A 24,266-nucleotide genomic window follows, 5' to 3' on the forward strand; every position below is an offset into this window, starting at 1 on the left:
GATGTGGTGCGGAAGCTTTTTTAAAGGATTATTATGTTTTTGATATGCAGATTGCAAAACCAAGAAAATTTATTTTGGCTTTGTGTCCTTTTGCAAATGTAGACATGGACATATTTAGCCACATGTACTCGCATTTTTAGTTTATAGTTTAGCTATCATAATAATCATTATTATGATAGCTAAACTATAAACTCTCTGGCTCAGTTATATGAAAAAGAGTACTGTCCAGTCAAAATTCAACATTTTAGTTTTTTTGGAAAAAAAAACAGAAAGAGGGGTGAAGCATCGTTTATTATTATTATTATTCAACACTTGAATCAGAGTCACTAGTATATGAACGAGATCTCTTTCGTGATGGAGGCGATCTATTCCTCCTTCTTGGAGGACTGTCCCTCCTGTATCTCTCATGGGATCTATTCCTCTGTCGCCTTGAAGGTGAACTGGGCTGCTTTATTCTCCTTATTGGTGACCTGTCACGCCCTCTAGAAGGTGAGTGACCACGTCTCCTCGCTGGAGATTGTGGAGGTGATGACGACCTCTTTCTCTCTCTTCTTCTTCTTCTTTCTTCAGGTGATTGCTGTCTCCTCCTCACTGGAGATGCTGGAGGTGATGACGACCTCTTTCTCTCTCTTCTTCCTCTTCTCTCTTCGGGCGATTGCTGTCTCCTTCTCACTGGAGATGCTGGAGGTGATGACGACCTCTTCCTCTCTCTTCTTCCTCTTCTTTCTTCAGGTGATTGCTGTCTCCTCCTCACTGGAGATGCTGGAGGTGATGACGACCTCTTTCTCTCTCTCCTTCCTCTTCTTTCTTCAGGTGATTGCTGTCTCCTCCTCACCGGAGATGCTGGAGGTGATGATGACCTCTTTCTCTCTCTCCTTCCTCTTCTCTCTTCAGGTGATTGCTGTCTCCTCCTCACCGGAGATTGTGGAGGTGATGACGACCTCTTTCTCTCTCTCCTTCCTCTTCTCTCTTCGGGCGATTGCTGTCTCCTTCTCACTGGAGATGCTGGAGGTGATGACAACCTCTTTCTCTCTCTTCTTCCTCTTCTCTCTTCAGGCGATTGCTGTCTCCTCCCTTTCCTCTGTACAGGTGAACGTTGTCTTCTAACAGGAGAATGTGGCGGTGATGAAGAAGACCTCCTTCTCTCTCTTCTCTCATCAGGTGAGCTGGATTCTTGTCGCTTTCTTAACGGAGACAAAGACGATCTCTTTCTCTCTCTCCTTCCTTTCCTCTCTCCAGGTGAGACTTGTCTTCTTCTTGGTGGCGAACTCGACTCTTGCGGTTTATTTCTTTGTGGCGGTGAAGGAGAAGGATCATGGTGACGTTGAGGAGAAGGATTCCTTTTATTTAATCTTTGGTTAGGTTCGGGAGAATTGTGTCTGCCTCCTCTCTGTCTGGCTGTCTCTCTATGATGATCCTTTCCATTCCTTCTCTCTCCCTCATCTTCAGAGGAGCTGCTATGGCTGCCGTCAGATACCTCCTTCTTCTTTCTTCTTTTCTTATCTTTTGGTGAATTGCCAGATTCTTTTTTACCAGCACGCTTCTTTGCCTCCTTCCCTTTGCTTTCACTAATAAAAATAAATAATAATAAATAAAAATAAATAATAATAGATAAAAATAAATAATAGATGTATGTATTTCTTACCCTTTCTGTTTCTCTCTCTTTCTTTTCCTTTTCTTCCTTTCATCATCAGAGTCTTCACTATCTGATTCTGAACTAGAGCCACTGCAGAAACAAAAATTATACTCATAATTAAACTAAAATCATAATAATTATAAAGATAATTATAAAATACATGTGAGTAATCTCCTTTTATATTGCTACATTTTACCTGTCATCATCACTGCTTGAGCTGCTCTCCACTTTCTTCTTCTTTCTCATCTTTTTCGCTTCCTTTTCCCTCAACCTACCGAAACTAAAATCAACTCAAACCACACTCATTACTCACTTAGCTTCAGCTGCTGCTCTCTCAGCTTTCAATTTCTCCCTCTCTGCCTCCTCCTCCTCTCTCTTTGCTTTCCGTTCGGCAACTTTAGCTTGTTGTTCCAAGAAATCGAAGGCACTCCCCCCAACGTAGTCCTTTGATATGCCAAAGGCCTGGCGAATGTTTTCGTTCCTTTTTTCCATTTCAACGGCAAGATGGTGAGAGTCCATCATACCAGGTAGCGCTTGATACCCGTCGGCTAGTAGCTTCTGACGCAACGCTTCGACTTCTCTCTCTATCTCTGCAGGATCACATCTTTAAAAGATTATAATAGTTAATTATATTTTTTGCTAAAAAAATAATAATAGTGTGGAGTGGTCTGGGAAAAGTGACCTTAAGTCTATAGAGTTAAAGGCGATTTTCTCAGACCACGTATCATGATTATTAAATATAGGTGTGGTCTTCTTGTTAAGACCACGCCCACCATCACTAATCCCTTACTTTTCTTCTTCCATTGTTTCTCTCAGTTCAAGGCACTGTAGCTCTATCTTTCTCTTCCAGTTGTGCTCCATGAGCTCTTTGTTTGGAGCTTTGTGTAGCGTCCTTTCCAGTCTCGCCAGGTCCTCCTCGCTGTTGTACTCGACCTTGTCCTTTCTCGTACGCATGAACGCCATGTTCCTCTGTACGTAGCCATTTGTGCCCGAGCCTCGGGCCGTCTGTAGTCCAATACCATTGTACATGGTCAAAATAATGGAAAAATAAAGACTCTCTTAAAAGCAGCGCTCTGCTCGTTGTTCCGGAGTAGATTACGGGAATATACGTGAATTTAATTAAGGTGTGGGTGTGGTTAGGGAAATTTATTAAAAAACATTATTCTTGAAATAGTTTATAGATAATAATAATAATAATAATAATTAATACTGCAGGATTTGAGAGAGAGATCAGCCTGATCTATTGCATTTTAAGCACCTAAACGAAAAATAATAAAAAAGTTACCATATCATAAATCAATAAATAAAAAATGACTACCATTATTAAAATTATTATTTTAATCAATATAGTATCTACTGTACCTTGATAAACCCCTGACTGTTAGCTGCCACTATGCTAGAGGAATCCTAACAGAAAAAAATAACATACTATTTTCAAGCTTGCCATCTCACTGACCTTTCTGCTACACACTGCTGAGACAAATTCAGATCCTTCATCTGACCTCTGTTCATTTACTGAAGGCTATTAATTAATAAGATAATAAAAATAATAGCATTCTACCAATAGCGAGGCTTACTAGAATGTTTCGAGATATCTGAAATTTGTAGTTTAAGATTGGCTTGCTAACAAACTTTTGATATACGTAAAAAGAATTATTTTCAGAACCTAGAAATAAAATATAGTTATACAATTACTAAAATTTTTTAGTGATCAGTCATACAAAATTTGTCTGTACTTACCGCAAGTTATGTATCCATTATTTACCGAGAGACCAACAAAATTCTTATCATTGACATGACCTTTGAAGGTTCTGAGACAGCAGCCAGTGTCTATAGACCAAAGCTTTAACTCACTGTCAGTGGAGCTGGAGTAGAGAGAGAGGGAGAGAGGGAGAGAGAGAGAGAGTGAGTGAGGGAGAGAGGGAGAGAGAGAGAGGGAGTGAGAAAGAGAAAGGACAGAGGACATACGCTGATACAAGTTCTTTCTCGTTTAGAAATTGTACATAAGAGACAGCTTTCTTGTGTCCGTGGAGTAACATTAGTGGCTCATTCAGTTTCCGAATATCAGCAATCCTTATGATATGATCTGTATGTAATCATAAGCACAATAATTTCCAAAAATTACAATCTACATGTACATGTACATGCTACACAACACATGTGATGCATTCAATTATATCAAATTTGATATAATACAAAGCAAGACTAGATCATGCAATAAAATTCTTGGACTATAAAACTCTCCTGCTACATGTACATGTAGACATAAAGGCATCTAAAATACATGTACGTGTAACTAAGATCATAAAATACCTTAGGGTGGGTATTAATTGCGCTCTTAAATTTTAGCATTTTTAAGGGGACCCTGATTTAGCGAAATGTAATATTAGCGAAAATAGGAAGAAAATCAATGGTGAAACTCCCATTCAATAGCATAACACTACTCAAGAAGCCCAATCTATACATTTAAGAGCAGAACACTCAAAAGGATCACCCTATCTACTGTTATCTTGTTACAGATCTTGCCTATCTTGTGTACTTGTTTACACAAGTACATAATAACTATTATTAGCGACTGGTTGAATTAGCGATTTGAAGTACACTCGCTAAAAACGCTAAAATTAAGTGTCGCAATTAATACCGACCCTAAGGTATGCTGCTTACATGTACATGTACATGCAGTAGTCTTTCTTCTGGCTCTTAGTACATGTACAGCATAAGAATTATATAAATCTGACACATTCCCCCTTCAATAGTACAATTCAATACAATAGACGATCAAGTATGCTTACCTGCACTCCCATAGGCTAGTGTGTACTTGTTCTTTGGCTGAAACCTCACGCTGCATACATTGGCTAGAGTTGGTACACACTGGACACTCTGCCCAACCTCCAGGTGCCACAACTTGAGACAGCAGTCGTCGCCTCCGGTCGCTAATAGAGAAGTGTCGTACTGATTATAACTGACCGACCACACCCTCTTCTCGTGTTCCTAGAGAAAGAAAAGGACAATTAAATTATGTGTAGAAATACATGTACATGTACAAACTACAAATCAAAGTTCATCCTGTACTATAATATAACAGAGTATTTTGTCAAAAATGACTAGAAGAGAAATCTTCATTTTAATTTTTTTCTGATACACATACATGTTCTTATGCCGTGTAGCAAGTTTGAGCTAGCTGATTCCAGATCAAAATTGGATTTTTACAAATTTTAAAACTTCCATGTAGTACAGGGACTTTGGTCAAATTTATCAAAAACCACTAAGAAAGAATTCTCCATTTTAGTTACATTTTCTGATGCATATACATGAACACATCTCAAATTTTTACTTGATAATTCCTAGTACATTTCATCTGGTGGCAATCCCATATGGACAGTGTACCATCATAGTCACTCGTAGCTAACTGCGGCTTTATATAAGGACTGTAAGCAACTGAACTATAATAATAATAATAATAACAACAACAACAACAAATATTATTATTACTAAAAAATTAACAATCATTTTTGGTACCTTATTTTAGCATGACAAGGTATCTCTCTCACTGGGTAGTGAATGGTTGGGAACATCCTAGCCTCCGTCACAGTATTGTAATCAAATATCTGCAAAATGATAGCATTAGAAAGAATCAGCCATTCTATCAATTCATATGTATATCTACATGTACATCTATCTCTTTCCCTTCCTCTCTCTCTCTCCCCCCTCCCTCTCCCTCTCTCTCCCCCTACCTCCCTCCCTCCCTCTCTCTCCCCCTACCTTCACTTTCTTTGTCACTCCACCAACAGCAAAGAAGTCTCCATCCTTATCAAACTCAATGCTGGAGACAATACTGCTTGATCCAATGGGCCCATCAGCATAAGTGAGAGTAGCCAGTTCTTTAAAGGAGGAATACTGAGTGACGGCAGACAGGGTCTCACGAAAAGCAGTAGAACCTTCAGACCTGTACGTGTACAGTATATTAACAGTACATAATGTAATTGTATTAGAATTAGAAAGCACAGACAAGTAAAAATAACTACATTGAATGTGCTGTACTTATTTCATTTATTCATAAACATAAGCACTCAGGGTTTCCCATAAAGCATGCTAAGTGAGCTAAACAGCATCCTTCATGAGCTGACAAGCAGTTAGAAGCATATTGTATACACTGCATAGAATTTGGAGCAACTTCAAAAATTTATAAAAAAATCAAAACTCGACCAGAATCAGCTCAAACTTTCAACACAACATAAGAACATGTATATGTATCAGAAAATATTATAAAAATTAAGAATTCTCTCTTTTCATTTTTGGTAAAATTTGGTCAAAGTCCCTGTACTATAGTACAGGGACTTTGACTTGCTTTTGGAGCAACTTGATAATCCACTGACAAGAAACTCTAGAAGGCATCAAAATCCTGTGGGGCCCTGCATGTGCTTTATTCTTGAGTCAATCCTTACCTCATTACTGTTGAGTCAGTGCTTGATGGTCCACTAATCGAAGGGACAGAGTCCAATGATGTCTCTGGAGGAACAAAAGAAGAAGAAGATCCACTGGAGACAGAAGAAGAGGAGGAAGGAACCAAAGAGTCAGTATTGAGACCAGAAGAAGAGAGATGAGAATTGACTGAAGGAGAGAGAGAGAGAGGGGGGAGGGGGAAAGAGGGGGGGAGAGAGACGAATTAAAGACAATTACATTGTAAGTTGAAGGAGGAGAGAAAAGAAAGAGAGAAGTGGTAACACTGTGCATGTAAACACATGTTACCGTATACATGTAACACATTTAAATAAATGTTAAATGTGTTATTCAATTGTTTTTATTTCTACCTGTAAATTTGAAGTATGCCTGTTGAAGGTCGTCAATGTTAGAGTACATCTGCTGCTTCCTTTGTATGACACATCTCTAATAAAATAATAAATAAAATAAATTAGGTAATTAATACTGTGTAAATAAAAATCCTTTACCTTTCCTTCTTCAGATAGAGGGGCAGTGTCTTTCGTTCTAGATAAAACCTGGATATCTTCGGATAAAGTGCTGAGTTCAGTTGTTACTCTCTCTAATTCCTGAGAGAGAGAGAGAGAGAGAGGGAGAGAGAGAGAGAGAGAGAGAGAGAGGAGGGGGAAGAGGATAAAGAAAATATCATATCAACACTGCACCATTTCTTTTGCTTTCTTAGACTCGATCAAAAACTCATTGAAAACGGAATCTTCAACTTTATTTTCCTCCTACACACACACACACAGGAAAACAAAAAAGAAATCAAGCAATCAACAATTCAACATACATGTATATGTACCACATTTCAAAATAATAATTAAAAGTCTAAAACAACTAAACTACTTAAAAACAAAACCTCTTATTTCAATATTAAACAATACTTATTAATCTTATAACACTAAAACAGGTGCTGCCTTCTCGCCTAGTGTTAATGTGCTTTAATTAGAACTTACAAAGATGGCCGCCGCACGTAAAGCAACAGTGATACACGTACTAAGTGTGTATATGCTATAAACCATCATAGTGCCTAGTGTCCCAGTCAGATACATATAAATTGTAAATTTCTTCATTTTCTCTCTCACTAATCTATTAGTCTGACTCAACTAGGGACTAGGCTTATAATCTATATACATTATGCAGCCCTTTTAATATCTCTGTCCTCTCGGGTGGCCGGAACCTATAACTGCAATCAAAGTTGTTATGTGTATAGGACCCGGTGTAGAGAGGGAAAGGAGAAAGGGTGGAGAAAATAATAATGATAATAATAATAATAATAATAATGATGATAAATATAGTAATTAAAAGGCTTTATGATGATAATAATGACAATGATAATCATAATAATTAATAAATAAAATTTAATTGTGACAAGAACTGTAACTGTATAGGATAGCTAGTTTTGTATTGGACATACTTTCTTATTCAAGTCAATTTGAGACGATATTTGCTCATTGAGAGCTATGAGGTCTAGGGGGAGAGAGGGGAAGGAGAGAGGGAGGGAGAGAGAGAGAGAGAGAGAGAGGGAGGGAGAGAAAGGAAGGGAGAGAGAGAGGGGGGAAGAGAGCCACAAGAGAAGTGGAAGCATACAATCCAGAGGACATGACATAACAGTACAAATGAAACACTTACGATTAGGTTTTAAATTCTTTACCATCTGCAGCACGTTACCATAATAAGCATCATACTAAAATAATAATAATAATTAATATTAAAGTTAGTTAGTTAATTAAAGTTAACTAACTGATAGAGAAGCATCGTGGTGAGTCTCTTGAGATCTTATCTTAGCGACAATGTCATTCACTAAAAATTAAAAAAAAATAATAATAAATTGCACATGTACATGTATTGTATTTATATTGTATTTAAAGGGTCTCACGTGAGAAATTAGGAGCGAACCCACTGTCACGTGATAGTTTGGTACCACAGATTGGGCACTGTTGGGTCTGAGCAATTGACTTGTGTATACACTCATGACTAGAAGAGAGAGAGAGGGGGAAGGAGGGAGAAAGACACAAATAAATAAATCAATAAATATATGTCACGTACCAGAAGCTGTGTCCACATACGGTTACCTGCACACTCGTGAAAATATCAAAGCAAACAGGGCTATAATTATAATAACATATTTTTTGGTAAAATTCAAAATGGCTCCTGTACTAAGTTACCATATCACGTCACTCTTTGACAGTTTCTCTTCTCCCACTTGGTCCCTACGGAGTCTCTTGCGTGACTGATTCATTGATAACAAGGATGCTTCGTTTAGGACTCAGGAAATAATCTCCACTGGGGTTCTGTGAAAGAAGAAATGGCTGAATGCACGTTGGACTGTTGACGCACTCAGTAAATTTCCGCTTTGGTTAATGGGCGTGGTCGGTTAACGCATATACATGATGTAAGATTGGATTAAAAATCAAATCAGAGTAATGAATACGCCCCATTGCAAGTATCACAGCAACTCATCAACAACGCATACATGATGTAAGATTGAATTAAAAATAAAGCAATTCTCTTGACAAATATAATTGATAACATCATAACATGTTTCCTAGAATCTCTTGGCTATGCGATATAAAAGATACAAACTCGCGCCACCGGCAATTACTGCAAAGTACCCTTGAAAAAATGGACTGAGAAGTAAAGATCTGAGGGAAAAACCAGAAGAAGGATTCCTCCTGCCACTTCGCTCGCTGACTTGAGATAAAACATGAGTGGTGACAGTCAATTTCTCAAGCCTATTCCGTTGGTCATCATTAATCTCTCTGTTTATCAGCTCAAAGTAAAGGTAGACGAAATGTTTGCAGTATTCCAGACAGTCGCTTTGCAGCAAGAGGTAGTTCTTGTCAGCAATCATTGCCATTATGACATTCATGGCTTTGAGCGAGAGAGTCAGTGTTCCAATATAGAGACAGTAGTCAAACTCTGGGTCTCTTCCAGCTAGATCCACAACATCAGGCTGTACATAATATTTGTCATCTTCATCTAGAACAATATGGTATCTTCGTATTTTTGTATCTTCCTTTAGGCATTCTCCAATATCAAAAGGGCTGACAAATTCACAGCCCAAAAGGTCGACGTTTCCAAGGTGTTTTTCCTCTACAGCCCAAATTGCAGCATGCGTGTTGTGCACAATAAGAAAATACACCCAGTCGGGCCAGGTTTGTTCGGGTTCACTCTTGATGCGAGGGTGCTCGCGCAAGCCGTCGTATCTCCTGTTCAGCACGTCCCAAACAATGTCCATCACCTCTCTGTCGAATCCAGATTTAATTTCACCTTGCTTATTCAACCCTAGCTTTTCCTCAAGTCTTCTTCTTCTCAAATTCTGTGCCGCCATAATGACAAGATCGAGATTATTGATTTTGTTGTTGTTGTTATCTGGGCTTGGGTGTGGTTGGCTGTAATGGGGCGGGGCTTGTTCCTTGCAATAATTTTGCTGCTCCATCTAAAACCAAAACTCATTTTCTCTGATTATTGTTATACAGAGCGGGATTGTGCCGTAATGGAAGAGAAGACGATGAAGAGCATCAGTCACAACACTTCAGACGCCTCCCTCAGGCTAGTGAACGACACTACAGTACCGCCATTGAAGGAGGGGGACGTACTAATCAAAGTGAAGCATGAATAGACTTGAAATGATGAATATTTTAAAATTTCATTCCAGGTTTCTGCTGCTGGAGTGAATCGTCTTGACTTGTTGCAAGTGAGAGGATTGTATCCACCTCCACCTGGAGAATCGGAAATATTAGGAGTAGAAGGTATCAAATCTGAAATTTATGTCATAATATTGATAATCATCGTTTTTTAGTTTCTGGTACAATAGTGTCTCTGTCTCCATTGGCTGGGTCTAATTCAGGATTTAAGATTGGCGATCGAGTCATGGCTCTTATAGGTGGAGGAGGATATGCAGGTTAATTAACCATTAACTAATAACTACTGGTTATATTATTTTACTCGTAGAATATTGTACGGCTCCGTATCAGTGTGTGATGCCAATACCTCAGTCACTGAGTTTCAATAAAGCAGCCGCAATTCGTAAGTTAAAAATTTAATTATTTTTGTTGCTTGAAGTAGCAGCCAATATGACTACAGAGAGTTCTAAATTAAATAAATTTTCTTTGTCATAAATAATATTAAAATCCTGCAATAAAATGTCTTTAATGCTGTACTTTAGCAGCTTTAGCTAAAAGGACCTCCCTTACATTTAAAACTATTAATAAAATAATAATAATAATACTTCAATCTATACAATATTTTGATCTAATTTATTGTTCTATGACAGCTGAAGCATATTTGACTGCCTACCAAGGTTTAGTGTGGAATGGCGACCTACAGGATAATCAGACAGTACTGATACATGCTGTAAGCGGCTTATAATCACACAAAGGTCACAGTATTACTTATATTAGGGGGCAAGCTCAGTTGGATTAGCTGCTATTCAGTTGGCTAGGGTACTGCGAGAGGGCGTGGTTGTTATAGCCACTTCAAGGACAGAGGAGAAGCTAGTGCAGTGTACAGAAAATGGAGCACATTTTGTCATTAATTCAAAAGAAAAAGACTTTAAGGAGGAAGTTATGAGAATCACCGAAGGAAAAGGTAGACAAAAAATGTGAATAAAGTCAAAAAACTTTGTTACCTAATTTTTCTCTCTTCTTCACTCTCCCTCCCTCTCTCTCTTTTTAAATAGGTGTTGATGTAATTTTAGATTTCATAGGTGCGTCATATTGGGATAATAACATAGCTTCATTAGCTACTGATGGTCACATTGTACTATTAGGAATGGTATTACTAATAATGATAATAATAATAGTATTTAATTGATGTATGTGTAGTTGGGTGGAGTAACCACGCCCTCTCCGGTTAATCTCGGCCTCTTGCTCAAGAAGCGTTTGACTGTTAAAGGCTCAACTTTAAGGAGTAGGTCGTTACCATATAAGGAGAAGCTAGTATCAGAGGTAAAGAGCATCAATTTTTTGTACTTTAAAGTAATTTTAATTAACTCAAAAATTTATATCGAACATAAGTACAAGAATTATCTGTCAAAAATTATAAAAATGGAGAATTGTCTGCTAGTAATGTTTTGGCAAAATTTGGCCAAAGACCTAGCTGTACAGGGACTTTGGTCCAATTTTTGAGCAACTTAAAAAATTCGTAAAAAATCCAAATTTGATCAGAATCAGCTTAAACTTTCTACACAACTTAAGAACATGTATACGTATCAGGAACAATTATAAAATGGAGAATTTTTTACTTTTCATTTTTCATGAAATTTGACCAAAATCCCTGTACTATAGTACAGGGACTTTGGCCTGATTTTTGAGCAAATTAAAAAATTCATAAAAAATCAAAATTTGATCGGAATCAACTCAAACTTTCAATGCAACATATGAACATGTATATGCATCAGAAAAAATTATAAAAATAAAGAATTCTCTCCTAGACATTTTTGACAAAATACCCTATACTACATGCCATGGTCTTTGGCAAAATTTTTGAGCAACTTTAAAATCTAAATTTGATCGAAATTAGCTCATATTTTAACATATACTTTGTATTAATTTCTTTGTATCTATTCCATAGCTCAGTGCTAATGTCTTGCCTTTATTTACAAGTGGAAAGGCATGGCCCATTGTGGACAGTGTATTCCCAATGGAGGATGCAGCAAAGGCTCACAAAAGAATGGCAGACAATGCTAATAAAGGAAAAATAATACTGACTCTCTCTTCTGATGACTAAAAAGATAAAGATACAATAATAAACTTTTGTTAGTTTTAAATCTTGCTTACTTTGAAATGACGTTAAAAATTAATCATCTCTTTAAAACATGATCTTTCAATAATTATAGTTATTTGGCATCCAAAAAACTCAATAATAACAATAATATTATCATTGATAATGATCAATAATGGCAACAATTTTTAGATGAAAAAATATTAACAATAATATTAATAATAAATTATAATTGCAGTTAGCTTTAAGATGCCTGCTTTCTCCTACCTGTAAACTCAAGTCATATCATGTGACAATCATGTGGCACTTACCATAGCCTCCTCCTTTAGTGGATGGGAATGTAAGACCACCTCCTCCTATCACTATATATACAGAAACCAATCATCATGTGACTAATAGTCATGTGATATCTTACTCCAGCCTGGGCCTTGCTTGACTTTAAGCAGCTCTTCATGATGATCAGCTACAGTACCTATCTATGAAGAGACAAATGAGAGAGGGGGGAGAGAGAGAGAGGGAGGGAGAGAGAGTAAGTAAAGAGAGACAAAGCAAATATCTACCTTCTCTGCCAGATTCAAAGCCAGACTCTGTAGCTTGGTAGGTTTAGCGTGATGCATCACAACACACTGAGTGGGTTCATCCAGCGATGCCTGATAATCACATGAGACTCACATGATCTTAATAAGACGGACTCACCAATAGCTCCTCCTTTATTATCATTCGACTGATGATACTATGAACTGTGGCTAGTGGTAACTCAAACATCTCGGACAAGCGATGGAGACTAAGAGTACATGTACAATAAAGGAGTATGTCATGGGAGCATCATGTGATGGTTAATGTTACCTTAAAGAATCATATACAGATCCGTATGTGAATATGTATGTACGCAGTGTCTCTTCTTGGATCTTACTGGAGTGTGAAGGAAGAGAGAGAGAAAAAGAAGATATACAAGTTATTGTCACTTGTATATGTACCGTAGAGCGCAAAATTTTCAAGGGCTGTAAATCATGTGGATTTTGTAATTTTTTGAAAATTCGCAAAAAATTACTACTGCGAAAATTCAATTATTATGGTACAAGACGGCATAAATTTGCAAAAATAATGTACATTTTAAGGCAAATTTGTGAAATTTACAGTCCTCGAAAATTTTGCGCTATATGGTATTAACCTAGTCAGCATTGCCTTCACTTCTTCAACATTAGTAAAGAGGTTCCAAGCCTACAGATGTACATGATAAATGTATAATAATAATTTAAATCAATACTTTAATATTCAATAAATAATCCCTGGCTTGGATCCAGTTTCCCTTCTTCATTGAGTTGGCTGCAGCGACCACGTGTTCCCTCATGGTCTCGGGAGGGCCTGGTGATCAAAGGGTTAAAAATTAAAGGGTTAATAATTTGTACCAACTAGCGGCTGTTTCTCGTGGTTCTTGAGCTGATGGTAAAAACCTTTGGATATCATCCTACGCCTTCCCTCCGTCTCAGTAGCTAGAAAAAATTTAAAAAAATAATAATAATACTGTATATATCAACTATACAGCGAGTCATTATTTAATTTATTTTCCCTGGCTCAAAATTTTCACAAATTTATCCACCAATCTACCCAAAAAAACACTGATTTTAATTTTAAAATTTTCTAGATTCTTCGTATACGTAAATTTTATATGCATTAATTTTCAAAAATTTCAAAAATTTTTGAATAAAAAACTCTCTCCCTCTCACCTGCCATATAAGGTATTTCCAGTAGCATTGCTGAAGTGAGGTAGACGCACTCCATCAGCTCCAGGTTGATGTGCATGTGGAAAGGAACCTGTCTCCTCCTCTCCAACTTCTCCTGCTCTAACGTACGATCGGGACGAGGAGTTAAACCCTAAAAAATAATAATAAATAATAATACAAAAAATGTATACATGTACATGTACATGTACGTGAATTGTAGATAAAAAGAAATTTAATTTAGACTGTAATGTTGGGAAATATTTACATGTATATCTTGAGATACATATCAGTATTCAGTACACATATCTTTTACATGTATGTAAATTGGCCTAAGAAGACACATGTATTCGTACATACATGTACATGTACATGTATCACCGTAAATCTACATGTACATGTAAATCTACATGTACATGTATATGTACATGTACATTACCCACCTGTGCTAATAGTTCTTTTGCTAGTTCCTTTGCTTTAGTTTCTTTGCTACGAGAAGGAGAGTGTATGTCCATTAGTGTCTCATGGCTCTCCTTTATCATCCCGTGCCTGAAGGCACACATACCCAACTGGACTATGGTACGATTGTACAGTATCTGCAAGAGAATGACAATAAAATGAAATCTGTAATGGTGACACAAAATAACTAATAACTTTCTTTCCACACTCAATAGCTCTAGTATTGTATCTTTCAATTAAAAGCAATTTAAATTTAAAGCAATACTAAATAACTCCCATACTCATACTCTCAATTTAATTCCCATACGCTCAAACTTCCATACTCATACTCTGGTACCTGCGTGGGCACATCAGCGTGCTGTATCCCCTCCTGCAGGTGGCTCATTAGCATTAGATCACGAGCCTCGAACCAGCGATTGTGCAAGGCGTGATGATAAATGTGACACAAAACAGCTCTAGTCTTTATCGGCCCGAGATCAATCCCGGGATAATTATAAATGAATTTAGCGAGTTTTGCAATCAACTGGGCGGAGTTGAGCTCCTCCCCTTCCTCTGTAGCCTGTGAGACTGGCTTGCCGTAATTATCCCTATCAACCTAGAGGTCAAAGGTTAATTATATGCATGCATGCGTGGACTTGTGCATGCACGGGTCACCTTGTAGTAGAGATGGTCAATCCTCATTATGTATATTCTGCAGAGGTTGGCATCTTCTGTGGCTGTGGACTGCTTCTCAAGATATTTTAAAGTACGATCAACAATGTCTGTAACCCTTCTCTCGGCTTGTAGCCTGAGAGAGAGAGAGAGAGAGAAAGAGAGAGAGAGATGACAAGGAAAAGAGAAGTTAGGGGCTTACCGTATAGCAGGAAATATTTGCGGGGAATTAAATTTTGCGAGTTTGCGATTCCATTTAAAGCGCAAAATTTAAATCCGCAAAATAATGAAATTCATGCATGACCACAGTAGATAATGCTACAATAACTGTCAAAGCCGCAAATATTTAATCTGCAAACCAGGTTATTTTTAAGGATTCGCAAAATTTTTCTCCGCAAAATTAACCAGCTGTACGGTATTCATAAACTAAATTTGAATTTACTTGGTCAAATAATCAGTTGAGTGGGCGTCAGTGCTTTGTAATATTTTAATGAACTCTTCGTTCATCCTTTCCAAATACGCCAACAAGTTACCCTGCAACTTAAGAGGACGAGAAAGATCCTACAAAAACAATAATAATAACATTAAATAAAATTATTCGAGCCACACCCACTTACGGTGTAATTTATGTCTTCATCAGGTAACAATGGATTCATTTCAAGCGACGGATTGGACTCGAGCAACTGAAGAACCTTCACTAAATAATCTAAAGCACTAGAGAGACAGAAAAGAAGGAAGAATGATAAAGATTAAATCCATTTTTAATTTTTTTCTCACAGTTTCCATATTTCATCTTTCAATGATCCTCCTCCACTGGGCACATCAAAGGCAGCGTCAATAATATCCAGTAACAGGCGAAGGGTAACACCCGAACCTAAAAAAACCACACCCAAAATATTAAATTTTTGCAAAACTAATTTTAAATACATGCATGTACATGTACAAACAAGCTACATGTACATGTAAAGATTAAAATCTTTTTACAGAGTTAAAAATACAAATTTTATAGCAATAAGTTGTTAAAACTTTGCACATGGTTGTACTGTAAATGTAACTTAAAAGTTACTTTATTTCTTATTCTTACCAAGATTTGCAGCATTGGCCAGATCAAGTAGATATTTCAATATTCTGATCTGTTCGGGTCGATCTGTTGATTTCTTACCGCGAGCTGATATCAACTCGTTGCGTTTCTTGGCGACAGCAGCTCCATCCAGTTCAACATTCTCTTTGCCAAAGAGACTTTTCATCTTCTCCTTGTCAGTCAACTAAAAAAATTCTTTTTAAACCGTATAGCAGGAAATTTTGGAGGGAGTAAAATTTGGCGAATTGCTAAATTTTGGTGATTGGCGGATTTTAATTTTGTGAATTTGTGGCCACGTGCCATTGAGCATGCGTATAATGGCTCAAAATGGCTGATTTTATTTTGGCAAATGGTTATCAAAATGCCAATTCACCAAATTTAATTCCCTTCAAAATTTCCCGCTATACGGTAATAATGACCAGTGTATAAAAGTACATTTACATGGTATCATTAATTTTCATTACTTCTCTTCCGATTCCTTTTCTTTGGACTGTCTCCCATTTCTCTCCCTCCTCCTGTTCCTCTTCTTCGTCAACCTCTTTTGTCTCTTTGGTCTCTTTCTCCTTCCTCTCTCTTCTCTTCGGCTTCACCTCATCGCTAACACCACTAGTTGGCCTAACAAGTGAACATGTACATATACATGTAGATTAGCTGAGTACTAGACTAGCTGAGATAGAGGGTTCTGTGGGATTAATAGCAACAATACATATATACTGTGTTTACACTAGCTTCTTTAACTGAGCCAGCCCTGTTTAAAGTGGGCCAGCATAGTTTCATTTGATAGTGTAAACAGTAACCAAACTGAGCTGAAGTGAGCTGGGCCAAACCAGGCCAGCATGGTTAGTACAGCAGGGCCAGCTCAGTCTGGTTCAGCATGGTTTGGCCCACTTCTGTAGTGTAAACGCAGCAATAGTTGCAAGCTAGACCACAATTGATATGGACAATTGTGTATGTGTACATACAACTCATCTACATGTAACAGGCAAGACAAGTAAAAGATTATTAACTCAAGCTTGATAAGTACAGAAAGTTTTAAAACAACATTTACAAAGAGGTTAACAAGTACATGTATTTCTGGAGGCTTATAAATAATGTCATGCAGCAGTTACATGTACATGTACATTGTACAATGTAAGTGATTTAGAAATCTCTACTTGAGCAATCGGTGAGTTCAAACTACATGCATGGTAGAGTAATCTTTACTTCTTCTTAAGGAAGTACTCAGCTGTGTATCTGTATTCACCAGGTGCCCAGTTCCCTCTCTCGTCGCTATCAGAGCTACTCTCAGAATCACTAGAGCTGCCCCAAGAGCTATCATCATCATCATCGTCGTCTGACTGGTAGCCGTCCGCTTTCTAAAGGGGTGTGGTCAAGTGGGTGTGGTCATGTAAAGGCATACCGTTGAGGGTGGGGCCTCAGGTGGAGGAGCTTTAGATTCTTCAATATCATCATCATCATCTTTGAATATAATTAAAATTAAAAAATTAATAATGTATCTAGTCTACCTTCATCTTCATCTTTATCTTGTTCCTGTTCCTCCTCTTCCTCATAGAGCTCAGGGTTTTCACGAAAGTGTTTCAAGGGAACTTCAAAGTCTTTGTTATACTTGCGAACCTTTTGCTTCAACGAGGCTAGAGCCTAACAAAGGAGAGACAATGAAATTCTTTACTGTATAAAATAACCTCCACATAAAGGACACCTCTGTATAACAAAGCAACTTTTTTGTACCAAAGCATCCATTATACATGTATAGAGGGTACAATTATTAGTGGGTTTTAAATTACTTTTGAATTAATTTTTGAGAGTTTCTGTTTTGCTTCTTTATCTTCCCAAAGCTACAAATAAAACAAATAATAATAATAATAATAATAAAATAACAACTTTTATTTCAACCCCCCTCTCTTTTTCTTACTGTTTGAACAAAATCCTCAAGTTCTCCGATTGACTTTATAAAGAACCTTGGCGGGCCATCCTCTGTATCAAGAACACTTTTACTCTTCACGTAAGCTTTCTGGAGTACCTCGAACTCTAAAAAAAGAAAAAATATTTTTAAACAAATGCAAGAAAACTTAAGGTCTCTCATTAAGTGGTAGATATAATTCAATTTGCTCTCTCTCTCTCTCCTTCTCTCACCGTTTTGAACTTTAACAATATCTCTTATTTTCTGTCTGTTCCTCATAGAGTGTATAATGTCCTTTAGTTCGTCAGATCTATAAATACATGTACATTTCAATGTGGGTGTGGTTATAAATTCTAGCCACCCACTAACTAATAATTAAAACTTACCTTTTGTCTTTTTGTGATCGTACGACGCGTTTCTCTTCCTCGTCATCGCTGAAAGCAAACTGTGGCTTCCTGTCATGGCAAAATGCATTTTAATTATAACCCGATACTGCCTTGACTCTAATTAATGCCCACCAATCCCATATCCTAATTAATGCCCACCAAAATTAAAAGTACTGAAAGTTACCTAGCAGGGACCGAGCGAGTTGGTTGTGTTTCTTCATCAGAGCTCTCAGTAGAGGACTCGCTATCGCTACCAGTTGCGAAGAAACGAGACATTGTCTCTTCTTTACTTTTTCACGAGCACGTGGTCACTTAATTACTAGGCGTGGCAGCCACACCTATAAAAGGCGTGTCTACATTAAGACAAAATGGCGGCACCTGTGCAACTTGTGCAACAAACAACCTCCAAGTCATTCGACTCTGCAAATGAAGATGGAGATGATAGCTCCAATGAGCTGGAAGCTAAAGCTAGTAGGGAAGATGAGGAATGCTTGTTGGAGCAGCAACCAGTTAGGAAAATTTATTATTGATTTTAAAGAAAAACATTTTCTAATTTTAGGGTGTAGTCACCAGGAAAGGACCTAGGTCAAGATCATTTAGGAGAATATGCTGTCTTATTCTCATTGGACTTGCCGTCATTTTTGTACTGAGTTTCATACTAGAGATTGCCATCACTCTCTCCTTTGTATTAACAAGTAAAAATGGTACGAGAATATTAATCTTAATTTTAGTAAATTTGGTGATAAATATATTCTTAAATCATTAGAATTTCTTTGCTGTATGTATTTTCCGCATGTCTATCATACATGATGACATCAGCATGGAAGAATAATTGACAGTTTAATTTTTTCATGTTCTTTATTTCATCATTGCAGAGTCTCCTACTAGTTCTAGTTCGCAGAATCTCCTCACCCTACAAGACGTATTTGATCCTTCTCTGCAGACAAAGACTTACCAGGGGACGTGGGTAAAAGGAGGAGAGATAGGAGGAGGGGACAGTCAGATCCTTCACCTCTCGTCAACTGATGGGGTGACGCTATTCTCACCATCAGAGAATGTCACCAGAACACTGTTAGACAAGGAAACTGTTGCAGAGTAAGACTTGTACATGTACATACATGTACATGTATATTATGATACATGTACATGTATATGTATTTTATTATTTTTATTTTTATCATTTTTACTAATTTTTTAGTCTCAAAATTTCAAGTGTTAAGTTATCACCAAGTGGCCGATACCTTCTCTTAATTGGTGACATTAAGAAAGTAATTCCAAAAAGTTCATGAGATATTTTAGTTTCCTTTTTATAATGACAGGTGTATCGTCACTCGTTTATTGGTAAATATTATATACATGCTTTTGAGCCACAGGAGTAAGTAATTAACACTGTATAGTATTTATTTTAATAATTATTTATTTATTTTATTTTATGCAATTGCATTATTTGTGTTTTACATGTAGTAATATAATTTTCTCAACAATTCATGTATACAGTATATTATGTTGTTTTAATACTACCTGTAGGAATACATGTACTTGGCTGCTTGACATTGATGTCCAATATGCTCAATGGAGTCCTTTTAATGACGATGTTTTGGTATGTTGAGATGTACATGTACATGTAAATGAATATTTTTTTACATTTTACTCAAACGTTTCTCGCTCTTTAATTTTAATTCTCTCTCTCTTTCTCTCTCTCTCTCTTTCTCTTCTCTGCCAGGTGTATGTTAAAGATTATAACATAATATTTTATAATGCTATAAACTCTTTGTATCAGCAGCACACATTTGATGGTGAGGAGAATCAGATATACAATGGAATCCCAGACTGGGTCTATGAAGGTAGTGAGGGATCGTGTATAATATGTTCATGCACATATTACTCAAGTTCATTACTCCATTTGTGTTCATCTGAGCTTGTTATAACTTTTGACTTACTAGTTTTATTGCATGTACATACAACCATACATGTACCAAAGAATTATCTCCTATTTATTTCTGGCAAACTGCCCTATGCTATATGGTACAGGTGGGTCTCTGGCCCAATTTTTGAGCAAGTTTAAAAATTCATAAAAAATCTAATTTTGATTGGAAGCAGCTCAAACTTTCTACACAACATAAGAACATGTATATGTATCAGAAAAAGTTATAAAAATTGATAATTTTCTCCTTGTCATTTTTGGTGAGATTTAGCCGAAGACACTGTACTATAAGTACAGGGTCTTTAGCATGATTTCTGAGCAAATTTAAAATTACTTAAAAAATACAATTTTGATTGGAAATAATGTGTGTGTATTATGTTTTATTTTATTGCTCTTTCTTCAATAGAGGAAGTGTTCTCCACTAACTATGCTATATGGTGGGCACCTGACGGTCAGCATACACTGTACTGTACCTTCAATGATACCTTGGTATGAGAGAGAGGGAGAGGGAGGGAGAGAGAGAGAGAGAGAGAGAGAGAGAGGAGAGGGAGTGGGAGAGGGAGAGAGAGAACTACGTGTACACGTACATGGTATAGAACTTTATAATTTTTTATCATTTTTAATTTTTAGGTTGAACAGTTTCAATTCCCTGAATACGGCCCCAGGACTGACGAATATACACAAATTGAGTCTATATCATATCCAAAAGTATAATTAATTAATTAATTAGCTATGAATATTAATTAATTGCCTGGTTATTAATAGGCTGGTTCCACTAATCCATATGTGAAGGTCTGGGTTGTTGGAGCTAGTAATATTGGTAAAAACGAGTCACTTGAGTTACCGCCCCCAAACGAGTTTCAAAAGTACGCTATACACGTATTTCCATAGCAACAAGCCACACCCTTTATTTGTTTTAGTATTGATCACTATGTCTTGTGGGGGGCGTGGCTGAACCCCTCGGTGGCAGGTGTGTCCTGGTCTAACAGAAGACAGGATAGAGTGATACACTGTCTGTATAATGTCAACGACACTGTTACTGAATGTAATCAGGTTAGGACTACATGTACATCAGTACATCAGTACATCTATGTACATACATGTACATACATGTATGTATATGCACATGTACATGTATGTACATAGATGTTTGTGTAATATGTTTTAATAAAATGAATTTTAAAATTTGCTTCAAAAATAAGTGACAAATTGCATGTAATACTATAGGTTTATACACAAGTCAGCGATGCTTGGGTTGAAGTGGTAAGCTCCTTTATTATTATTATAATTAATTATTGTGGGCGTGGTTGGTAGGTGGAGCCTCCAGTGTACACGTCTAATCACATGTTCATTATTGATTCAGTCCTGGTTGGTAGTGGGGATAAGTTCCTTCATGTTGTTCAAGTTGATTTACAGGTAATTGATTATATAAGATACATGTACATGCAAGTTTGCAATGTACATGTATCAGGATTTTGCCTAGAAAAAAAATTAGAGGTGGTTGGAGACTAATATTGCTCCTTTTAAATTAATGTACACCATACTAGTAGACTACAATATCATGCTTTATGTATGGTTATTAGTATTAATTGCATGGTTGGTCTAAGTGATGAACTGGCTGGTTCATTTGTTGAGGTGGTTGCCCCAACCACCCCCTCCCACCATAGGCAGAACTATACATGTACATGTACAGATTCATCATTATTATGTGTTATATTGTTCTTATATTTACAGACTGGTAATTCTAACCCCTTGACCACTGGGGAGTGGGAAGTGACTCACATCATTGGAGCTACTGATAACGACTTGTAAGAAGAACACATTCTATAAATAGAATATGTTCTAAAAATAGCAATTGATGAATATTTCTTATTTACATGTACATATAGACTTTATATAAGTACAAAGACAAACCCATGGCAACGCCACATTTACAAGTGAGTTTTGAATTGTATGTATTATATATGTATATGTACATGTACATGTAAATGCAAAAATGTAAATTTTTAAAATTTTCTTTTTCTTTAGTTTGGTTGGTGAGTGTCTCACGTGTGATGAGACTGAGTGGACAGGATCCTGCCAGTACTGGAGTGGGTCTTGTTCCGATTCTCTTGAGTACTGTATGCTCCAGTGCAGTGGACCTGATATACCATTCACTATAACTCTCAAATATGAAGGAGGAGGATTCGTACCAGGTAAAGAAAGGGAGAGAGAGAGGGGGGAGAAAGGGAGAAGTAAATGTACATGTACATGTACACAGATGTTTACATAGATTAATTTTTTATTAACTTACTACATGTACATTCTAACTTTTACACTTTTGTTTTGTTACTTTGTTGTTTAGTTGTGTATTTAGAGAGAAATGAGTTATTAAGAGAGTCGATTGCGTCATTTGATCTTCCAACAGTCGAAGTAGTAACTATTCCTTCTAATGAACCTGGTAAGAGAAGATATTCATTATTATAATTTATCAAGTTTTCTCTCTCTCTCTCCCTCCCTCTCTCTCTCTTTTCTTTCTCTATTAAGATGAGCCTTCCCTATATGCCAGGGTTATGTATCCTCCAGGTAGTACTAGAGAATGTGATAAAACTCATCCGGTTTTGTTTTATGTCTACGGAGGACCTTACAGTCAAATGGTTAATCAATAATCATAATTATTATTATGCATCTCATCATAAATAATCTCATGTATCTATTTAACTTTAAGAAAAATGTTAAAATCAGTAGAACTAAAGCTATGTACATGTAAAATGCTAGTCTTTGTTTTACTCTGTTTATCATAAAACTTTTAATCCTTTCTCCTTACTTCTTTTGCATTATCATTTAAGTATCTCTTCTTTCCCTGTAGATTGGTGAAGTTGCTGTCACTAGTCGTCTCTTCATTGCTTATCTTGCCTCAGAGTTTGACATGATGGTCGTTAGTGTTGATGGGAGGGGCACTGGTTTCCGTGGCGACAGGTGCTCACTCCATACAAATTAGCTAATAATATACATTAATTTTATTTCTTATTATTTTTTTTAGTTTCAAACATTCAGTGTATCGACAGTTAGGCCAATTAGAGACAGTGGATCAACTTAGAGGGGCCAGGTAGGGTGTTTAGTCAAATTTTGAATGGTTTATGAGCTTTATTTATACAGATTTTTTCAGGAAAAATGCTACGTTGACTCAAGTCATTTTGCTATTTATGGATCAGTGAGTATATAGAATATACATGTACATCATCTAGCTTGAGGCTTAAATTTTGATTTCATTTGGATTTTTGAAATTAAAATTTCTAGATAATGTACATGTAATTTATTCCTGAAATTAAAAGCAGCAAAAAAATTAAGATTTTTGAGTGGACCATCAATAGTTTAATCCCCTAAAAGTTTTTGGTTTTTGGTTATACAGTACATGTACATGTATGCTCTCTCTCTCTCTCTCCTCTCCTCTCCTAGTCTTATGGTGGATACATGGCTGGTATGATAGAGTCTAGTGGTACTGGAGTATTCACTGCTGCTATATCACAATCACCTGTCTCTGACTGGCATTACTATGGTAACATTAATTTGAATATAACATTGAACTCAATTTGTATTCTTTTCTTCTACATTTCTCCTCTCTCTATCTCTGTCTTTTACTTTTGCTCTCTCTCTCTTGTAATTTTATTGTCTCTCTCTTTCAGATTCTATTTACACAGAGAGGTATATGAATCTACCAACTGATAACTCTGATGGTTATAGAGTATGTTGTTTCTTCACTCAATAATAATAATTATTACTGATTAATGTGTCTTAGGTTACTTCACTGCTTAATAGACTATCCAATGTGTCTGTGGAGTCCTTACCTCATTATTTATTAATACACGGAACTGGAGATGGTAATTAATAAGTAATCTATTGTATTCTTGCTGTGATGTATTATGTACATGTATAATAGACTATTGTGTATAACAATGGAGTGATTGTATTGTAGTAACTATAATAGTATATTAGTAGCTGTGAAACTCCCTTCCTTATTTCTCTTCTTCATTTATTTTGTAGATTTTGTAGTGTATGCATATTGCATACATGTACATCTAGTTGTGAATCTTCTTCTCTATGTCTCCTCTCTCTTTTTGTTTATTTTGTAGATAATGTTCACTTTCAGAATACTGCCCAACTGATATCAGTACTCACTGAAAGAGAAATCCAGTATCAACTGATGGTAGGCTGGTGTACATGCAACTATGCAAAATCTTGAATAGAATGGTTGGCATTATATACCAAACCATTATATATTTATGGTATAATATATAACGTTTTGTTTTTTAATTTTTTAAT

General features: G+C 36.6%; 5 protein-coding genes across 5 annotated transcripts; 2 read left to right on the forward strand and 3 right to left on the reverse strand.

Annotated features, from left to right (window-relative positions):
* Positions 1–219: 219 nt before the first annotated feature.
* On the reverse strand, positions 220–2,752 carry LOC100636951 (serine/arginine repetitive matrix protein 2-like). The gene is made up of 5 exons (XM_019995332.1): positions 2,427–2,752; positions 1,950–2,240; positions 1,833–1,907; positions 1,646–1,726; positions 220–1,568 (listed from the first exon to the last, which is right to left on the reverse strand). Exons 1-5 carry the CDS (start codon positions 2,663–2,665, stop codon positions 302–304), a joined length of 1,953 nt encoding a protein of 650 aa, XP_019850891.1. The 5' UTR covers positions 2,666–2,752; the 3' UTR covers positions 220–301.
* A 17-nt stretch (positions 2,753–2,769) lies between these two features.
* Positions 2,770–8,467, reverse strand: LOC100637078 (E3 ubiquitin-protein ligase RFWD2-like). Its single transcript, XM_011405032.2, has 20 exons — positions 8,284–8,467; positions 8,165–8,224; positions 7,995–8,092; positions 7,860–7,918; positions 7,748–7,802; positions 7,533–7,585; positions 6,778–6,846; positions 6,586–6,684; positions 6,448–6,523; positions 6,082–6,247; positions 5,399–5,582; positions 5,156–5,244; positions 4,971–5,079; positions 4,429–4,627; positions 3,605–3,722; positions 3,377–3,501; positions 3,214–3,302; positions 3,093–3,158; positions 2,999–3,043; positions 2,770–2,894 (listed from the first exon to the last, which is right to left on the reverse strand). The coding sequence occupies exons 1-20, from the start codon at positions 8,355–8,357 to the stop codon at positions 2,877–2,879; spliced, it is 1,851 nt and encodes a 616-aa protein (XP_011403334.2). The 5' UTR covers positions 8,358–8,467; the 3' UTR covers positions 2,770–2,876.
* Positions 8,468–8,593: 126 nt separating this feature from the next.
* LOC100637204 (quinone oxidoreductase PIG3-like) lies at positions 8,594–11,921 on the forward strand. Its single transcript, XM_011405045.2, has 9 exons — positions 8,594–9,725; positions 9,777–9,870; positions 9,921–10,022; positions 10,073–10,147; positions 10,395–10,474; positions 10,522–10,708; positions 10,800–10,894; positions 10,945–11,067; positions 11,693–11,921. The coding sequence occupies exons 1-9, from the start codon at positions 9,516–9,518 to the stop codon at positions 11,846–11,848; spliced, it is 1,122 nt and encodes a 373-aa protein (XP_011403347.2). The 5' UTR covers positions 8,594–9,515; the 3' UTR covers positions 11,849–11,921.
* Positions 11,922–11,990: 69 nt separating this feature from the next.
* LOC100637330 (eukaryotic translation initiation factor 3 subunit C-like) lies at positions 11,991–18,381 on the reverse strand. The gene is made up of 26 exons (XM_011405046.2): positions 18,225–18,381; positions 18,041–18,109; positions 17,888–17,964; positions 17,667–17,782; positions 17,539–17,589; positions 17,260–17,392; positions 17,154–17,212; positions 16,958–17,109; positions 16,219–16,369; positions 15,758–15,938; positions 15,451–15,547; positions 15,291–15,387; positions 15,116–15,234; positions 14,677–14,809; positions 14,360–14,617; positions 14,007–14,159; positions 13,570–13,717; positions 13,252–13,335; positions 13,110–13,207; positions 13,014–13,063; positions 12,689–12,754; positions 12,539–12,626; positions 12,403–12,492; positions 12,258–12,318; positions 12,154–12,204; positions 11,991–12,109 (listed from the first exon to the last, which is right to left on the reverse strand). The coding sequence occupies exons 1-26, from the start codon at positions 18,314–18,316 to the stop codon at positions 12,087–12,089; spliced, it is 2,697 nt and encodes an 898-aa protein (XP_011403348.1). The 5' UTR covers positions 18,317–18,381; the 3' UTR covers positions 11,991–12,086.
* Positions 18,382–18,391: 10 nt separating this feature from the next.
* On the forward strand, positions 18,392–24,201 carry LOC105312417 (prolyl endopeptidase FAP-like). Its single transcript, XM_019995333.1, has 25 exons — positions 18,392–18,549; positions 18,600–18,744; positions 18,916–19,135; positions 19,239–19,308; positions 19,360–19,415; positions 19,568–19,640; positions 19,764–19,884; positions 20,371–20,453; positions 20,595–20,672; positions 20,730–20,830; positions 20,885–21,017; positions 21,192–21,227; positions 21,279–21,380; positions 21,699–21,772; positions 21,854–21,901; positions 21,993–22,159; positions 22,309–22,404; positions 22,491–22,600; positions 22,813–22,922; positions 22,987–23,052; positions 23,103–23,157; positions 23,403–23,502; positions 23,630–23,688; positions 23,743–23,824; positions 24,077–24,201. Exons 1-25 carry the CDS (start codon positions 18,409–18,411, stop codon positions 24,184–24,186), a joined length of 2,436 nt encoding a protein of 811 aa, XP_019850892.1. The 5' UTR covers positions 18,392–18,408; the 3' UTR covers positions 24,187–24,201.
* Positions 24,202–24,266: the final 65 nt, after the last annotated feature.

The sequence above is a fragment of the Amphimedon queenslandica genome, unplaced genomic scaffold (genome assembly GCF_000090795.2).
Source record: "Amphimedon queenslandica unplaced genomic scaffold, v1.1 AMPQUscaffold_13447, whole genome shotgun sequence".
Classification (NCBI taxonomy): domain Eukaryota; kingdom Metazoa; phylum Porifera; class Demospongiae; order Haplosclerida; family Niphatidae; genus Amphimedon; species Amphimedon queenslandica.

What these genes read in the sequence shown, in the direction of transcription:
- LOC100636951 (XM_019995332.1), bottom strand. Translation starts at nt 2,665, where the DNA reads ATGTACAATGGTATTGGACTACAGACGGCCCGAGGCTCGGGCACAAAT. An exon ending in AGAGCAGCAGCTGAAGCTAA is followed by an intron (nt 1,908 to 1,949) that starts GTGAGTAATGAG and finishes TAGTTTCGGTAG; the next exon opens with GTTGAGGGAAAAGGAAGCGA. An exon ending in TCAAGCAGTGATGATGACAG is followed by an intron (nt 1,727 to 1,832) that starts GTAAAATGTAGC and finishes TTGTTTCTGCAG; the next exon opens with TGGCTCTAGTTCAGAATCAG.
- LOC100637078 (XM_011405032.2), bottom strand. Translation starts at nt 8,357, where the DNA reads ATGAATCAGTCACGCAAGAGACTCCGTAGGGACCAAGTGGGAGAAGAG. An exon ending in CCTTGTCATGCTAAAATAAG is followed by an intron (nt 5,080 to 5,155) that starts GTACCAAAAATG and finishes TTATTATTATAG; the next exon opens with TTCAGTTGCTTACAGTCCTT. An exon ending in ACTAGCCTATGGGAGTGCAG is followed by an intron (nt 3,723 to 4,428) that starts GTAAGCATACTT and finishes GATTACATACAG; the next exon opens with ATCATATCATAAGGATTGCT.
- LOC100637204 (XM_011405045.2), top strand. Translation starts at nt 9,516, where the DNA reads ATGGGGCGGGGCTTGTTCCTTGCAATAATTTTGCTGCTCCATCTAAAA. An exon ending in GGAAATATTAGGAGTAGAAG is followed by an intron (nt 9,871 to 9,920) that starts GTATCAAATCTG and finishes ATCGTTTTTTAG; the next exon opens with TTTCTGGTACAATAGTGTCT. An exon ending in AGGTGGAGGAGGATATGCAG is followed by an intron (nt 10,023 to 10,072) that starts GTTAATTAACCA and finishes TTTTACTCGTAG; the next exon opens with AATATTGTACGGCTCCGTAT.
- LOC100637330 (XM_011405046.2), bottom strand. Translation starts at nt 18,316, where the DNA reads ATGTCTCGTTTCTTCGCAACTGGTAGCGATAGCGAGTCCTCTACTGAG. An exon ending in TAATAAAGGAGGAGCTATTG is followed by an intron (nt 12,493 to 12,538) that starts GTGAGTCCGTCT and finishes TGTGATTATCAG; the next exon opens with GCATCGCTGGATGAACCCAC. An exon ending in CACTAAAGGAGGAGGCTATG is followed by an intron (nt 12,110 to 12,153) that starts GTAAGTGCCACA and finishes TTGAGTTTACAG; the next exon opens with GTAGGAGAAAGCAGGCATCT.
- LOC105312417 (XM_019995333.1), top strand. Translation starts at nt 18,409, where the DNA reads ATGGCGGCACCTGTGCAACTTGTGCAACAAACAACCTCCAAGTCATTC. An exon ending in AGGAGGAGGATTCGTACCAG is followed by an intron (nt 22,160 to 22,308) that starts GTAAAGAAAGGG and finishes TTTGTTGTTTAG; the next exon opens with TTGTGTATTTAGAGAGAAAT. An exon ending in AATACACGGAACTGGAGATG is followed by an intron (nt 23,825 to 24,076) that starts GTAATTAATAAG and finishes TTTATTTTGTAG; the next exon opens with ATAATGTTCACTTTCAGAAT.